Below are 17,488 nucleotides of genomic sequence, written 5' to 3'. Positions count from 1 at the left end.
CTCCAATCATCTCAATTCCAAAAATCTCCCTTTCTTCCACTTTTGCTCTTGGAAGATTTTTAATGTCATCAGCCGGCCCATTAAGTAGGAGGTATTTCCTGCACCCTCCCTGGTTAATGAGTGCTTCCATTAATATAAGACCACCATTAAACACTTTAGAGCCTTTTCACTAATTTCCCTAGTGTATGTTGGAACAACTTTAATGGTAAATGGGATGAGCGAGCACATCAGTAGCAAGGGAGGTCACCACAGTTCCAGGGGCGCCTGATAAAAAACCTTGTGTGGAACAGTCGTCAAGTTAATATTTCCGTATTAATGGTCAGGGTGGTGGGAAAGGAAGACAATCGTTTTCTCCCTGTCATACGTTTGTCCTCTTCGGGGGACAACTGATGGCCAATGGGGCTGAGATTCCGGGGATCTCTATGTAAACGCATGTAGTGGTATACTTCTGGAGCCCGTCGGGTAGAGGTTGTCTCTGTCGGTTGCCGAATTGTGCTTTCCAAGCGCTTAGTACGGTGATCTGCACAGAGTGAGCGCTCAATAAATATGGAATGAATGAATAGGACTCCATTCTAAGACCAGGACTCCATCTACTGGCCATAAACAGCCTAAAATTCTGAAGACTTTCTTCCCCCTCTCCCCCCGGAATTGTTCTGTATTTTTAAAAATGGTCGTGATGTCTCCAGAATGTTTGATTTAAGTATAATGCTGTCTTCCAAAATACATCTCTCTCTGAATTTTATAAGAACAGGCGCAGGATTCTTGGTGGGGGCCGGGGGTGTGTGTGTGTCATCCTACAGTTATAAGGCTTTAAACATCGACGACTGGATTTTTGTCACACAATCACTGTATGAGAATAGACCCTTTGTCATCTTTTATGGCTGTAAAGAAGTTAGGCAGTCACTTGGAGCCTTTATTAAACAAGTGTTCTTATGTTCAGGGTTTCACAGCTGAAAACAGAATTCCTCCCACTCCTGAGTGTGTCATTTGTCTCTGAGAACAGCGTGGTTGCTGCTGTAAGTGCCTCTCTTTATTTCTCCTTGTAGCATGCTGTAGTTCTTCACCCAGGGGATAATGTGTGCATTATGAGGCTAGTCATAATATATGAAAGTTCATTAGGAGAAACAGCATTAGCTGTTCCTCAACAGTGAGGCATGCCGAAAGACGCGAACGTTCTCTTTACCGGTTAACTAGATGTGTGGCCGAGTCCTCAAGGGTGTAAACGACGTTCCGTTGCAGGGCCACGACTGCTGCCCGATGCTGTTCAACTGTGACGATCGCGGCTCTCTGACCTTCGTCTCCAAACTGGATATTCCGAAACAGAGCATCCAACGCAACATTTCCGCCATGGAGCGTTTCCGCAACATGGACAAGAGAGCCACCACCGAGGATCGCAACGCCACCCTGGAGACCCTGCATCAAAACAGCATCACGTAGGTCTTGCCGAGCCAGGGTGCATGGAGGGCGACCTTGGTAGTTCTCGTTCTCCCAGGGCAGAAGCCTCCAAACAGAGCCGGTTCACCTCTGTGGAAAAGTCACCTCGCTCCTGGGTTCTCGACCACCTTCCCCGTGCACCGGTCGTGATTTCCTCGAGAGATAGCTCAAATTACCTACATCCGCACCTGACTCTCTCACCTGAATCGTCCCGTAGCTTTGTGCTACATAAAAGAATAACAGCAGCTACCTGATTATCCCCCTTACACGGTATTATAGTGGCAGATTTGCTGAACCATTTTCTTCCCCCCGGCATCCCGGGAAGCAGATCTTGTCGCGTAAGAGTTGTAGATCCCGTGCAGTAGATTTGATTTGGGATTTTGCAGCTCCTCATCAGTTTGTTGCTCACAGGAGAGGGGAGAACCATACCCGCTCTTAGTAGTTTTAAGGCTGCTCTTTTTCCGTTAATATGCAAACGTGGGTATTCTGTTATAAGAATATTTCTCTGACGTAATTTCAGCACGAAGGACTCCGTCAGACTCTTTCGTTACAGCGGGAATATCTATTGTAAGATAAAAAGGAAGCCTGGAAAGTTATTATTAAAGCCTAAACAGGCAAAAATGCACAAAACCTAGACACAATCTGCTAGAATTCTCTTTTAGTTTAAAGAAAACTTCCCAAGAAATTTCCCATTTTATACAATATATATTGTATACATTGTATACATTGTATAAAATAATACAATTATTTTGTATCAAGTGAGACTCAGAATCCTGTCAGAGACGGTATGGTGTTTGTGGATTTTCAGACTCTCTAAGAACAATTGTGAGGTTCAGTTTAGGTTCTCTTACATGCTCGTAGATAAACCGAACGGACTGAAAGCTTACTAGGGTAAAGTACCCATGTGGAATAAGTGAGAGGTTTACCTTTTGGCTTCATCTGACAGTTGCCCGCTGTCAGAACTTGTAAATTTTGGAGGGTTTTCAGAACTCACTCCTGGGGGTTGTCTCCACCCAGCACTTATTCAGCTCCTTTCCCCACAAGGATCATAGCCGAAAGCACGATGCATCCAAATTCGCCCAAAGGCCAAGTCACTTTCTACTAGAAATGCTACTTTTTAGTTGCAAAAACTCTACCCTGAACACTTGCTGAAAATAGGGAAAATATCTGTGTCCTCCGGATGGGGATCCCCTGTGTTTTCCTCTAAGACTTGGGGATTTCGCGTTTGCTGTAATAGTTCAATTTAGGAACAGATTGGGCAACTTGTTCATCATAATTCCCTCATGCTCAACACTGGGGCAGGTAGAAAGCAATGAGATCGGATACGTTTATTGTCTTACATGGGGCTCACGCAGTCTGAGGGAAGGAGAGCAGTATATCCCCTCTCCCCGTTTTACAGAAGTGAAAACTGAGGTACAGAGAAGTGAAGTAACTTGCCCAGGGTCATAGGTGCACACTCGTGGGGACCCGAGCGGGGCGGTGGGGAGGGGGACAATCACCTCCTGCCTGGCTTTGTGAGCTGGACTTCCAAGCCACGCTCATCCCAGGTCTCTTGACAGTTTTCACCCAAAGCTGAGAAGGCCCAGGTGGGTGGCTTCCAGACCTTTTGGCTCTTTGAAACCTGTTCCCTCCCAGTCCTCGCCCCTTCCCCCGTTAATTGAATGCAGGGGTGAAAAGATGGCGCTGGGCCCAAGACCCTCAGCAGGCCAGTGGCAAACCTGGGACTCGAACCCAGGTCTCATGACCCCGTGGGACTCCAACCCCATATCCCCTTAGGCTCAACTGTTCTTTAAAAAAATAAATAACTTGGCAGGAATTCTGTAGCATGTCCTTTTATAAAAGTAACAATCATAATGAATCACTATAAATGCAGAAACACTGGAGGTCCTGCATCCTAGGTATCCTTGGGATGTTTGTAGTCTTTGGCTTTTAATTTTTTGTGGCATTTTAACTACCTCTGTCAGCAAAGTCGTGAAGCTGATTTTGTATGTATATTCCCTGGATCCTGCTTTGGTCCCTCTTCCTGGTATTTGACAAGCAGTATAGTTTAGTGGAAAGAGCACAAGATCGGGGGTCAAAGGGCCTGGATTCTAATCCCAGTTCCACCACTCTGTAACCTTAGCGAAGTCAGTTAACTTCTGGGCCTCAGTTTCCTCACCCGTAAAATGGGGATTAAATACCTGTTTTCCTCCCTAAAATGTGAGCCCTTTAGAGAGCGGTGACTGTCTGATTTAATTGTATCAACCCCAGTGCTTGGCCCATAGTAAACATTTCATAAATACCATAATTATTATAATTACTTTGAATACCGTAAGAGCTACGATCTGCCTGATCACTTACTAATTCTGACTCCTTTGGGAGTTACCTTGGAAGGTATCATCACTTTTGTCGTGTCAGGGAAGTCCGCTTCATTCTGGAGCGTTGAACGCAGCTGCCGGTATCTTCCCAGCCTTCTAGCTTCTCTAGTTTTTGGTTTCACGTTGAGAATTTTGATGGAAAATCCGCTATCCCAGCGTCGATGCTGAGATGGTCCTCTTGGGCCGCCATTAAGCTCTGCCACCTCAGCGGGGAAGACGGGGCCTAGGAAGCCGCGTCTGAGCCCTGCGTAAGTTTCTCCTTGGGTCCCCAACCCCGTTAAAAGTTTCACTTTCCTTTCTCAGCCAAGTGTCTATTTACGAAGTGGACAAACAGGACTGCCGCAAATTTTGCACCACTGGCATCGACGGAGCGATGACAATCTGGGATTTTAAGGTATTTTACCCTTTCTCGAGCAGATTATCATTTCTGAGTGTCCAGTCGGTGCGGGTTTATGTTGCTCATCTTTTGGACTCGGTGTAACACTGCTGATTCTGTAGCTGGAAAGCAGCACACCAGTAATAAGAATCCAAGTCTTACGTGACTGGAAGTGAGACGGGCGATTCGGTGCGTACGTATAGTGTGGGTAACACGCCTAAGAAGTGTAAACCTCAGAAATAGGTAAGCATCTGCCGGCAGCCCTGTGCTCCCATATTGCCATGACGTGTCCTCTTGACAGAAATTTGTTATGCCTGAATTCAAGCTAAATAGGGGACGCACCGTGGAGACTGTCCCCTGGGGAAATTGTGCCGGGGCTTACTGCTTTCGTGAATTCCATCCTTGAGGCTTTCACCTCCGATATCACGTGCCCTCCTCTCAAGGGTCCTAGATCCTCCAGCCCTCTTCACCACGGTAGACCCTTGCCCAGCCTTGCCCTGAACACTGATCTCCTTGCTTCCGTAATCAATCGGTTGTAGTTATCGAGCTTAACTTACTGTGTGCAGAGCACAGTACCGAGCACTTGGGAGAGAACAGTACCACAGAGTTGGATAGACACGTTCCGTGTCCACAGTGAGCTTACAAAAACTCGGGTCAGTGAGGGCTTTAAAAGCCATCCTAGAAGGCTGCTCTCCTCACCACCCCACACAAACCCAGTGAAGTTGGCTAGTTCTCTCTCACCTTGCCCCTTCCTACCTCACCTCCCTTCTCTCCTTCTCTAGCCAAGCCCGCACACTCCGCTCCTCTGCCGCTCACCTCCTCACTGGGCCTCGTTCTCGCCTGGCCCGCCCTCCACCCCGGCCCACGTCCTACCCCTGGCCTGGAATGCCCTCCCTCCTCACCTCTGCCAAACTAGCACATTTCCCCCCCCCCTTCAAAGTCCTGCTGAAAACTCACCTCCTCCAGGAGACCTTCCCAGACTGAGCCTTCCTTTCCCTCTGCTCCTCCTCCCCTCCCCATCGCCCCCACTCCCTCCCTCTGCTCTGCCCCCCTCCCCTCCCCACAGTACTTGTGTATATATGTACATATTTATTATTCTATTTATTTCATTAATGATGTATATATATCCGTAATTCCATTTATTTACATTGATGCCTGCCCACTTGTTTTGTTGTCTGTCTCCCCCCTTCTAGACTGTGAGCCTGTTGTTGGGTAGGGATTGTCTCTGTTGCGCTTAGTACAGTGCTCTGCCCAAAGTAAGCGCTCAGTAAATACAGTTGAATGAACGATTTCTTTATCTCTCTCTCTCTGTGTCTCTCTAGACCCTAGAGTCCTCTATCCAGGGCCTTCAAATCATGTAAAGATGGATCTCCGTTATCTAGCATGACAGACTGCTTGGGAGAATGCAGCTCCACATCTACCCGGGCCTGAAAAAGAAAGACGAGGAAGGCGGACCCCGAAGAAGCACTGAGAAATTACAGCTTTGCCGATATTTTGTCTTTGTTTTTAAAACACAGTTGGTGAACGTGTTGGTTTCAAGGATCATCTGGTTATTTTGTGTTTTTTTTTTTGATTAGTTGTTTCATTACATTCTTCACCAGAGCTGCTCTTTAAGTAGTTTATTGTGGAAAGTTTGACTAACTTAAAAGGGGAATTTTGTGTTCATTGTCTGCTAGAAAATAAAAAAAATTACAAAATCTCCACTTGGGTCTCATTGAAAAGAACTGCGGTATTTACCGAGCCAGGTCACGAATAAGGGTGGTGGTGACGGGCTCCCACAGGAACGGTGAAGACCACCCCCGGTCCGGAGACTTCACGACCGAGCACCTGTACGCGGTGCTACTTGCCTCTGTCATCCTGCCGGTCACTCTCCCGCTGAGATACTCTCGGCGGCCGACTGTGGGTAAGAGATAACTTAGTAGAGTTGAGGGAACTAGAGACAAGGTACAGTCTAGGAGGCAGTGGTTTGGGTCTGGTTGTTCTCTCCTTTGTTTAAATGTGTCTGGCTCTGCTTTGTGTTGAGTTCAACCCGCAGAAATGCCCCCATTGTGCACTAGCCACTCCCATTTCCCAGTGCCTTCCTGTAGTCTCATCTGCTGAATTTCTTCTGATCCCCGTCGGAGACTGGGGCGGGAGGGGAAGAGAAGCTATGAATAGACTTGGGGCAATACTGTTAACAGGAAAAAATTATCCGGTATAGAATATGACCTCTGTCGACTTTAAGCCTTTCACCAGTTACAGAATTTGCAGGGTCACCCGGTCATAGGTATCAGCGTTAGTTGGAATTGCGGTGTCAAACCACGGGGAGACGCCGAGATCTCACACTCCTTCATTCAGTCGTATTTATTGAGCGCTTACTGTGCATTAAGCGCTTGGGAGAGTGCAAAATCACAACAGACTGACACAGTCCTGCCCACAACGAGCTCACGGTCCAGAGGGGGAGGTAGACGTTAATATCAACGAGGGAATAGATAAATTACAGATATCGAACTCCCGTTCTAGGGTCCTCCCCAGCTAATCGAGACCCTGCCGTCCGACCGGAATCGAGCGGGGAAGGAAGAGCAGCAGGAGAAGTGGCTCGGGCAGCGGCCAGCACGCCGCGACCGGGGGCTTGGCCACACCAGCCGTTACTACCTGTGCCGGGGGCCACCCGTCAGGGTTGGCTTGGGGAACAACTGGCTCCTGGAAGTAAGTAGTGAAACTAAAAATAAAGCAAAAGGACTTGAGACCTTCCGGAGAGTGATAAGGAGCGTTATCACTGATCACAGTGGATTTAGGTGGAAGGTTTTTTCCTCAGACACTCTGTTTATTTGCTGGGAGGGAAAATCGGGGGCAGCCAGGTGCCCAAGCGACTGCTGAACGGTTAGTCGGTCGTTTTTATTGAGCAATTACTGTGTGCCGAGCATTGTATTAAGCCCTCGAGAGAGTACAGTATAACGATAAACAGGTATAGCCCCTGCCCATAGTGAGCTTTCAGTCTAGAGAGGGAGACAGACGTTAATAAAAATAAATTATGGATATGTACATATGTGCTGTGAAAGTGGGATGGGGTTGAATAGAGAGAGCAAGTCAGGATGGCACAGAAGAGTGGGAGAAGAGGAAGGAGGCCTTAAGGAAGGCCTCTGGGAGGAGATGTGCCTTCAGTGAGTCTTTGAAGGAGTGGAGAGTCACTGGCAGATAAGGACGATAAGAGGAGGAGCAGAGTTTAAAGGTCCTCGTGGCTGAGTCCAACATCTATAGTATTAACAGCCACGCTAACTTTTATTTATTCCATTGTATTTGAGCACTTACTGTATGCAGAACACTGTACTTAACACTTGAGAGAGTATAGTATAAGAATAAATAGGCACGTTCCTCACCCACAATGAGCTTTCAGCCTAGAGGGGGACAGACATTTAACATAAATAAATTCCAGAGAGGTACAGAAGTGCTGTGGGGCTGGGAAGGGGGATGAATGAAGGGAGCAAATCAGGGTGATGCAGAATAAACCATTTAGACAAGAAAAAACAAACTAAAGCAACGTGACAGAACAGTGGTCTGTTTTGTGGCCAAGGCGGAGGACAGACCGGAATGGTGGAGGCTCAGCTGGAGAAAGGCAGCTCTCCTCGAGAACGGACTTTGCACGATGTAGAATTATTTTTAAGTGCAAACACACTGTGGAGAGAGATGTCTATCGTAACTGGGACAGTCTTGCCATAGTTGCATACACAAATTGGACCCCACCATCAATTATGTCATCTTTGAATACAAAGGACAGCTAGACGTTCTGTAAGTGAAAACTGAATCCAGTCTCACATGCCAGGAGAAAAATCCAGGACAACTTGATTTTAATTTTTGCCTATTGTCTCTTTTTTGCCCCTCATTGGCCTGGTTTCCCTTTTTCCTTCTCTTTGTTGCCTTAGGAAAAAAAAATATTTGGTGTAACTTTTAATCCAAACGTGCAAACCATTTTCAAAAGTACTTAATTTCCAAATAGGCCCGTTTACTTAATTTCCAAGTAGGACTGTTTTTATTTCTCAATTCCACTCTGTCCCTGCCCTCGCCATCCCCACTTTCTTCCTCAGGCTCACGCGACTAGACTAAGGCTTCGAGCATCTGCCCGCAAAATCGGTCCCCCACCGATACGCATTCCCAGGAAAACTAACCAAAAAGGGGAAAAGAGAGTAAGTATATTAAACTTCAAGTCTACTTCAGTTTGTTTTGTTTTGTTTAGGTCTTGGGCATGTGGGCCTGTGATTTTCCATGCTATTTGCAACAACTGATGGGACCCATAGAACCGCAGCAGAACTACCGGAGCCCTGAAATATCAGTGCCTCAGTACGCACAGGTGCCAATTTTTCATTTGAGTGCAGAATAATAATAATAGTAATAATAATTATGGTATTTGCTTAGCACTTACTATATGCCAGGCACTGTGCTAAGCGCTGGGGTGGATACAGAAGCAAATCGGGTTGGACACGGTCCCTGTGCCACATGGGGTTCACAGTCTAAATCTCCATTTTATCAATGAGATAACTGAGGCACAGAGAAGTGAAGTGACTTCCCCAAGGTCACATAGCAGACAAGTGGTGGAGATGGCATTAGAACCCATGACCTTCTGACTCCCAGGCCCGTGCTCTATCCACTACGACAACAGGTCAGAGAGCGACCATTTTGAGTCATTTCAACCCTGATTGTAAGCTCCCGGTAGTCAGGGAACGCATATGCCGACTGTTATATTGTACTCTCAAGCGTTTAATACAGCGCTCTGCACATAGTAAACGCTCCATAAATACGATTGCTGGATTAGAATCCTCCGGCTTCATCAGAAATCTGGGATTAGTGAGGGTGGGACTCCTGCTCAAAAAATTATGAAGGTCATCACCCTGATGGCGTCCATGGAGCGGCCCACGTACCGCTCGGTATAAAATAATACTGAAAGATCCGATTCTCTAGAATGGGGCAGCCGTTGTCTGACACTCCAGAGAGAACAGTTCATAGCTACCATCATCAAGTGGGGGGCCAAAAGACCTGTGTCATTTCGGCTTTTATTTTCTAGAAGGGTGTTTTACAAAGCAGGAAGATCTCATTCAATTCAAGACAACCATACCAAATGCCCGGCAACCGGGCCCACAGTTGACTAGAGTCGCATCCAACCTGTCTGACAGGGCTCTTCGAGGGCTTCCTACCCCTTCACTCCCAACCCCCAACAAGCACACACACATACACCATCTCCCCCCCTTCTTCTCCACCGAGTCCCTACGCTGGTTTGGCCCAAGAAAGGGAGAGCTTCTGGAGAAGCATGGTTCCCCCGCCCCGTGCCATCTGATTAACCGGAGGAAAGTGGGAAGTTTGATGCTCATACGTTCCGCATATCGGATTCATTTTCTGCTCTTCCGTTCTTTCACTCCCAGCAACCAGCAGCTCTATTACCCTCCCCTTTGGACCTGTCGGTATCCTGCGCAGATTTCATTCCGTAAGCCCCATCAGTGTGGGCATGTATTGCTCTTCTTGTGGACTCGGTGTAAAGGTAGGTGTGTCTCGGTGGCGGTTTTTAATTTTGTTTTTCACAAGAAAGTGGGAAGGTAGCATGGCACAAGCCTGGGAGTCAGAGGACATGGCTTCTAATCTACCACTTGCCTGCCGTTTGACCTTGGGTAAGTCCCTTAAATGATCCGTGCCTCTGTCTCTTTATATGTAAAATGGGGATTAAATATCTGTCCTCCCTTCCCCTTAGACTAGGAGGTCTATGTGGGGCAGGGATTGTGTCCAACCTGAATAACTTCTACCTACCCCAGAATTTAGTACAGTGCTAGGTACATAGAATGTGCTTAACAAATGTAGTAATAATAATAATAATGATGATGCCTCCCCCCCCAACAACCCTTACTCTGCCATTCCGAGTATTGTACGCAATAATGGCTTAACAAATGGGTGACAACACAGTTGTCTGCTGTTGGTTTCAAAGATATTCTGTTCTTTAATAATAATAATAATAATAATAATAATAATAATGGCATTTAAGTGCTTACTATTGCCAAGCACTGTTCAAAGCGCTGAAAGACTCTACCTGTTCACACTGCCATCCATCTCGCCATGCATGCAACAGAAGCAGGTGTGAGAATGTGAATGGCTTGACGTAAACCATCACCACTGCAAGGACAACTCAAGGGCATGTCCCGGTAGCAATAGCTCATATCTTTCCCCTTTTGACCGTTCGCCCCTGGGGCCTGAATAAAACTCAACAAATGACAAGGAGCCAGAAAGTTGGCACTGTTATTTTTTTTTGGACAAAGTATTCAAGTGTGCTAGAGAGTCTCTTTCAAAGATACCGTTTTCCCCACTTGGGAGGGTGTGTTGATTTTATGTTGCTCTGAAAAATTAGGAGAAAGCACCCCGAGTTGTGCTATGGTTTACCAAGTGATAGTTATTTTATGCTTAAGTAAAATTAATCCATTCATTCAATCGTATTTATCAAGCGCTTACTGTGTGCAGAGCACGGTACTAAGCGCTTGGAAAGTACAATTCGGCAACTAATAAGAGATCATTCCTATCCCACAACGGGCTCTAGTACAGTTTTTCCCAAAGTGGGCAGTTTTCAACACTCCCTTTTTTAAAGTGTACGATGGGTTAACTGTGAAGGCCAGAGTTAGCTGTTTAATCATTCTCCTGATTTCAGCTTTCAGCAATCAAGAGACCAAAGAAATGCATCCCTGGGTTCAAAATGAACTTTAAACCCAACCTTTTTTTATTACTCTGATTCCTCCTCTTTCTCCCCTTGTTGCATTAAGTGGAGTGGCAAAACAGGGAGATGATAGGCAATTGGCCACACTCTCAGAGCATTCTTTTCTAAGTAATAGTAGGAGTATTTATTCCTGGGTGCAGTAAATTAACCCTAAGTCCTTGGGAAGACCCAACCAAGCAAGTGACACATTCCCTGTCCACAAGGGTTTGCACTCTAACTGGAAGACAGGCATCACAGTATTTCTTTTCATTGATATTTGTTAAATACTATGTGCTAGACACTCTACTAAGCCCCAGGGTAGATACAAGCTAATCAGGTTGAACACAGTCCCTGTCCCACATGAGGCTCACGATCTGATTTTACAGATGAGAGAACTGAAGCACAGAGAAATGAAGTGACTTGTCCCAGATTCATTCATTCATTCATTCAATAGTATTTATTGAGCACTTACTATGTGCAGAGCACTGTACTAAGCACTTGGAATGGACAAATAGGCAACAGATAGAGACGGTCCCTGCCCATTGATGGGCTTACGGTCTAATCGGGGGAGACGGACAGACAAAAACAATAGCAGTAAATAGAATCAAGGGGATGTACATCTCAGTAACAAAATAAATAGGGTAATAAAAATATATACAAATGAGCGGATGAGCACAGTGCTGAGGGGAGGGGAAGGGCGAGGGGGAGGAGCAGAGGGAAAGGGGGGAAAAGGGGGCTTAGCTGAGGGGAGGTGAAGGGGGGTAGAGGGGCAGCAGAGGGGGCAGAGGGAAAAGGGAAAGCTCACTCTGGGAAGGCCTCTTGGAGGAGGTGAGCTCACAGTAGACAAGTAGTGGAGCCAAAATTAGAACCCAGGTCCTCTGACTCCCAGGCCTATGCTCTTTTCACTGAGCCATGCTGCTTCCCCCTCTCTTCCACCTCAGGTGTTAGGCGGTATCCTTGTCACCGTATCTCTTTCCATCTTTCAGGCATCTTTATCCTCCTAGAATCTGAGAGTGTGATTCTCAAAGATAAGTGATGGATTGGGATACTTTTAAGCCCCATAACTGATCGTTTCTTTATGACGACAGTCCCCGTTCCTGCCATCTCAACCCGTGCTCTCTTTTCCTCTGAAATAACTGACCGACGCACCATCCCGTCGTCAGCAAGGCGACCGTATGCGAAAAAGCCACAGCGTGATCCGCTTCCTTCTGAGCAGTTCGGAAGTAAGTCGGCTTCTTACTTCCTGACTTTACGCTGACCCTGGATCAGAAGGATGATTCACGTCGAATGGAATCTCAAGCAGGGCTGCCCTTCTGGGGGAGAGAGGGCTGTTTTTGTGCAAAGCCATACATGATGATTTGCTCTGTCACCCAGCTAGGTCAATCGCTGGCACATATCACTTTCCCAGGCTCACTGAAGGCAGGGAACATGTCTACCAAACTTCGCTTGGACTCCCCCAAGGTCTTAGTACAGTGCTCTGCACACAGTAAGTGCTCAGTAAATACTATTGATTGTTATGCCAAACCCTCCCTTTTCTTTCTGTTTGCTGCTACTTCATCGACCGTATTTATTGAGCACTTACTAAGTGCAGAGCACCGTCCTAAACGCTTGGGAGAGTACGACAGTGTTGGCAGACACGTTCCCCGCCCACAGCGAGCTTACAGTCTAGAGGGGGAGACAGACATTAATATAAAAGCAACAGTACAAGAAGCTCCCTCTCAGGATGGCACCTGGAGAGTTTCCAGTCCTCTACCAGTCTTGGCTACAGGAGGGAGAGTGAAGTAGACGCCTACCCATTCCATTCCCAGCCTGGCCAGCGGCTAGCGAATGAAAGGCCATCTGCTACAGTCCAAGCTCACCCGTGCTGGGCAGCAGCGGCTCCGGAGAGAATCGAGGGCGGAGACTCACCTTGCTTGCGTGGAAAAAGGCAGTGGTAAACCACCTCTGGATTTTTACCAAGAAAACTCTACGGATCCACTACCAGAAGGATCGCGGAGGGAGGTGAGGCATCCTGAGAGAGATGAGTCCATGGTGCCGCTACGGGTCAGAGACCACTCAACAACATAAGACAAGTACAAAAAGGAAAAGTCTTTTCAGACTCTATCACTGAATGAATCTATCGCCCTGGTCAAAGGCCTCAGCCTTCTCCTGTAGCCACCCCCTCCGCCCCTAGGTCATTAAGAACAGAGAGTTCACTTTGGAGGTCATCTGAAACCCAAAACCTCCCCTACAATTGAAGATGGATTTATTAGCTTTAAGGATAATTTTTTTCTATTCTGACAGCAAGGATAAAACTGTGGGAAAAGTTGGGAGAGAAGCTACAGAAACTTCTTGAGATCTTGTTCCTTCGATTCATTTGATCAAATTTATTGAGCACTTCTTGCACGCAGAGCACTGTACTAAGCACTCGGGATAGTACAGTGTAACAAACTGACACATTTCCTGCCCACAATGAGCTTGCAGTCTGGAGGGGAAGACAGACCCTAATATAAGAAAACAAGGGACTGATTTGCAAACAGCCCCTTGTGCACGGGATATGATGATTCTGCTGGATACTAGAAAGGAATGCTGGTGCCGTTCTATTTCCTACGGGGTCCATTTTCTTGCTGGTGGGGTGTGGGGGGAGACTGCTCATTTTCTGTACATTCAGCCAGCGCTCGCTTATTCGAAGTTCGATCTTCCAAGTACCCTCTCTCCCCCTGCCCTTCCTTTCTGGTTCCTGCCTTTTAGACATTTCACTGTTCATGAATACCGTCTCCAGGAGATGGACGACGCAGAGCAGAGGGAGAGAAGCTCTAATCAGTCCATTCGACTGTTCAGGTGATGTCCTAGGATTATCTGTAGATTTCAATTAACCGCATTAACTCACTCCTCCATTAGCATGAATAATTGAAATGGTCGAGCTTCTTTCAGGCCAACTTCCCAGAGCAGGGGGCTGGACCGGATGACCTTTGGCTCGCCTCCAGCCGAAGGACGTCTCGTCCGGGCAGGCCAATGCTGGCGCGGTGCTCGGCTGCCTGGAATACTCTGCCCCTTCCTGTGTTTCCAGACGGGCCTTGCTGGGCAAGGAGCCGGTCGAGTTCTGGAGCTTGGGCTGTGCAGAGTTTGCAGACCACTCTACTAAGCGCTTGGGAGAGTAGAGTCTAACAGTAAACAGGTGGTTCTTGTTAAAGGCAGAAATGATGAGAGTAATGATAGTAATAGTGGTTCTTGTTAACCGCGGGCCTGGGAGTCAGAAGGACCTGGGTTCTAATCCTCACTCTGCCACTTGTCTGATGTGTGACCCTGGGGGAGTCACAACTTCTCTGTGCCGTAGTTGCCTCATCTGTAAAGTGGGAATTAAAGTGCGAGCCCCATGTGAGACAGGGGCTGTGTCCCACCTGATTAGCTTCTATCTGCCCCAGCCCCTAGAGCAGTGCTTGACAAATAGTAAGTGCTTGACAAATACCATCACTTTCATTAATAATAATAATAATAACGTTGGTATTTGTTAAGCGCTTACTATGTGCAGAGCACTGTTCTAAGCGCTGGGGTAGATACAGGGTAATCAGGTTGTCCCACGTGAGGCTCACAGTTAATCCCCATTTTACAGATGAGGTAACTGAGGCACCGAGAAGTTGTGACTTGCCCAAAGGCACACAGCTGACAAGTGGTCAGAGCTGGGATTCGAACCCATGATCTCTGACTCCCAAGCCCGGGCTCTTTCCACTGAGCCACGCTGCTTCTCTTTTCATTATCATCATTCCCTTTGGTCAAACTGGAAGCAGCTTAGTCTAGTGGAAATCAGAGGTCCTGGGTTCTAATTCTAACTTGGACACTTGCTGCGGGACCTGGGGCGAGTCGCTTCAGTTCTCTGGGCCCCAGTTTTCCCCATCTGTAAAATGGTGACCCAATAGCTGTTCTCCCGCCTATTGAGACTGCGACCACTGGGAAAGGGACTGCGTCCCACCTGATTATCTTATATCTATCTACCCCAGTGCTTAGTACAGTGTACGGCACATAGCGATTAACAAATACTGTCACTATAAATGAGCTGTATTATCAGGTCCAATCTCTAGGAAGAGGTTCTCAGCAGCCCGCTGGAAGGACCCACATTCCCGGTCAGTCAGTAAATCATCTTTATTGAATGCTTACTGGGTAGAGCACTGTATTAAGCGCTCCGGAGCATACAATTTAGCAGACACATTCCCTCCCTGCACCAGATTCCTTCGAACTCTCCTTATTTAGAGGGCATCTGTTCCTTCTTTTTCAAAGAGAAGTCAGGCGATGTGTAACTCGGGGTGCTAAACCAAGGCGAGGAGGAAAGAAGTTTCCAGTAGCTAGAAAAGTCTTAGCTGCTCTCATTATGGATCGAGCGCTTTTCTCAGAAGATCGGGAGAGATGACTGTCTCCAGGCCCCCGATACCCCGCTGCTCAGCGGGTCCAATCGACCTGCCATGTAATTAAGCGGGGGGAGGAGGAGGGTCCCTTGATACCAGCTTTTCTTGTTGCAATTAGAGATTTCATTATGCTTGCAGACAGAAACCAAATCCAGATAGGGTCCCTGAGAGAGTAGCTTAACCTTGGACTTTGAAGGGGGAATAGCTTTCAGCCTGCCTCGGGGAGCCGAGATGATGAGCCATTTATTCAGGCCCCGGAGAGATTTGGAGCCGGAGAAGGAGGCTCGAAGTGAAAGTCGCCTGTCACGGAGAGACGGTTCCTGAAGGGTGATGCAGCTGGAAACGTGGTGGCGAGTGGGGATGAAGATGGGGGAGGCGGGGGTCGCTGGCTTGGAGCATGGAGGGTGGACTATAAACTCCTTTTGTTTCTTCCTGTGGTATTTGGTATTTGTTAAGCGCTTACTATGTGCCAAGCACTGCCTAATCACTGAGGTAGATACAAGGTAATCAGGTGGTCCCACGTGGGGCTCACAGTCTTAATCCCCATTTTCCAGATGAGGTAACTGAGGCCCAGAGAAGTTAAGTGACTGGCCCAAAGGCACACAGCTAAGTCGTGGAGCCGGGACAAGAACCGACAAGCTTCTGATTCCCAGGCCCGGGCTCTTTCTACTGAGCAACGCCGCTTCTCATAATAATGTTGGTATTTGTTAAGTGCTTACAGTGTGCAGAGGACTGTTCTAAGCGCTGGGGTAGATACAGGATGATCAGGTTGTCCCACGTGAGGCTCACAATCTTCACCCCCCATTTTACAGCTGAGGGAACTGAGGCACAGAGAAGTGAAGTGACTTGCCCACAGTCACACAGCTGACAAGTGGCTGAACCGGAATTCGAACCCATGACCTCTGACTCCCAAGCCCGGGCTCCTTTCCACTGAGCCACGCTGCTTCATTCGTTAAGTGCTTACTATGTGCCAGGCACTGTATCGAGGGCTGGGGGAGATACAAGCTAATACAAGTTGGACACCGTCCCTGTCCCACGTGGGGCTCACGGTCTTCATCCCTATTTTGCGGGTGAGGTAACTGAGGCACAGAGAAGTGAAGTGAACCGCCCGGGGTCACACAGAAGACGAGCGGTGGAGTCGGGTCTTTCTGCCTCCCAGGCCCGTGCACTTTCCGGATTGGGTTCACTCTAGTGTCCTCTCCCAAGCCGCGTAGTACATTTCCTTGCATGCAGACTTCGCTCAATAAAAACCACCGATTGAAGAGACGGTGGAGACAGATGTCGGGTGGCCAGGAGAAGGTGAGGGGAAATGCCGATCTGTGCTTCCTAGAGCTTGTTTCTTTCACCCTAGGCAGCAGCAGGGAGGGAGTCGGGGAAGCCCCCGATTGATGCCACGTCGGATGCCTTGGTAGTCCCGGGGTGCCGGGAGAGTTTGAGAATCAGCCAGGCAGGCCAGCGTCCTGACTCTCCTCTCCAGACTCGGAGGGCCTGTTCCCTCCCGGCTGCCAGGTTTCAGGGGCCCTCATTCATCCACCCATTCCTTCAATCGTATTTACTGAGAGCTTATTGTGTGCAAGCAGTGTACTGAGTGCTTGGGAGAGTACAGTATAACAATAAACAGTCATATTCCCTCCTCTCATCGGACCTGTCTCTCGAGAAGGGACAGTGACTCCTTCCTGGAATTTCTCTACCCATTTACAACCTACACATAGCCACCTCCACCCCCTCCACACCCGTGCCCTTTTCACCTGGACTAGCTCCGCTCCCCGAAGGTGGCAGGTGGTGGGCTGAGGTAGCCTCTATTCATCCCAGTGGGTTGGTTTTTTTTTTTTTTATGGTATCTGTTAAGCACTTACTACGTTCCAGGCACTGCAATAAGTGCTGGGATAGATAGACATAAGCCAGTCGGATTGGACACGGTCCCGGTCCCGCATGGGGCTCCCAGTCTTAATTCTCATTATATAGATGAGGTGCCTGAGGCGCAGAGAAGTGAAGTGACTTCCCCAAGGTCACCCAGCGGACAAGCGACGGAGCCGGGATTAGAACCCAGGTCCCTCTGACCCCCCGGGCCCGTGCTCTACCCACGAGGCCTCGCTACTTCTCGGGAGTTCTCATGGAAGCCCTGTGACTGGAAATGGGTGGGCCCTGGAGCTGTTAGATATTTGCTTAGGGAGGAGGTGGATAGATTGTGCAACCGTCAAATGCCACAGGCTACACATGTGCCCAGGAGTGGTAAACA

The 17,488-nt window shown here is 48.0% G+C and overlaps 1 protein-coding gene across 1 annotated transcript in view; it reads left to right on the top strand.

Annotated features, from left to right (window-relative positions):
* The window catches only part of ARPC1A (actin related protein 2/3 complex subunit 1A), a 28,537-nt gene extending 22,669 nt beyond the window's left edge, over nucleotides 1-5,868 (top strand). The window contains exons 7-10 of the mRNA XM_029058061.2: nucleotides 941-1,016; nucleotides 1,240-1,433; nucleotides 4,095-4,185; nucleotides 5,490-5,868. Of these exons, the coding sequence (XP_028913894.1) occupies nucleotides 941-1,016; nucleotides 1,240-1,433; nucleotides 4,095-4,185; nucleotides 5,490-5,528 (400 nt within the window). The 3' untranslated portion in view covers nucleotides 5,529-5,868. The remainder of the gene's footprint in view (nucleotides 1-940; nucleotides 1,017-1,239; nucleotides 1,434-4,094; nucleotides 4,186-5,489) is intronic.
* The last annotated feature ends 11,620 nt before the right edge of the window (nucleotides 5,869-17,488 follow it).

Source organism: Ornithorhynchus anatinus, chromosome 2 (assembly GCF_004115215.2).
Source record: "Ornithorhynchus anatinus isolate Pmale09 chromosome 2, mOrnAna1.pri.v4, whole genome shotgun sequence".
Taxonomy (NCBI): domain Eukaryota; kingdom Metazoa; phylum Chordata; class Mammalia; order Monotremata; family Ornithorhynchidae; genus Ornithorhynchus; species Ornithorhynchus anatinus.
The sequence above is the reverse complement of the archived record's forward strand: the minus strand, read 5'-3'. Positions and strand labels throughout refer to the sequence as shown.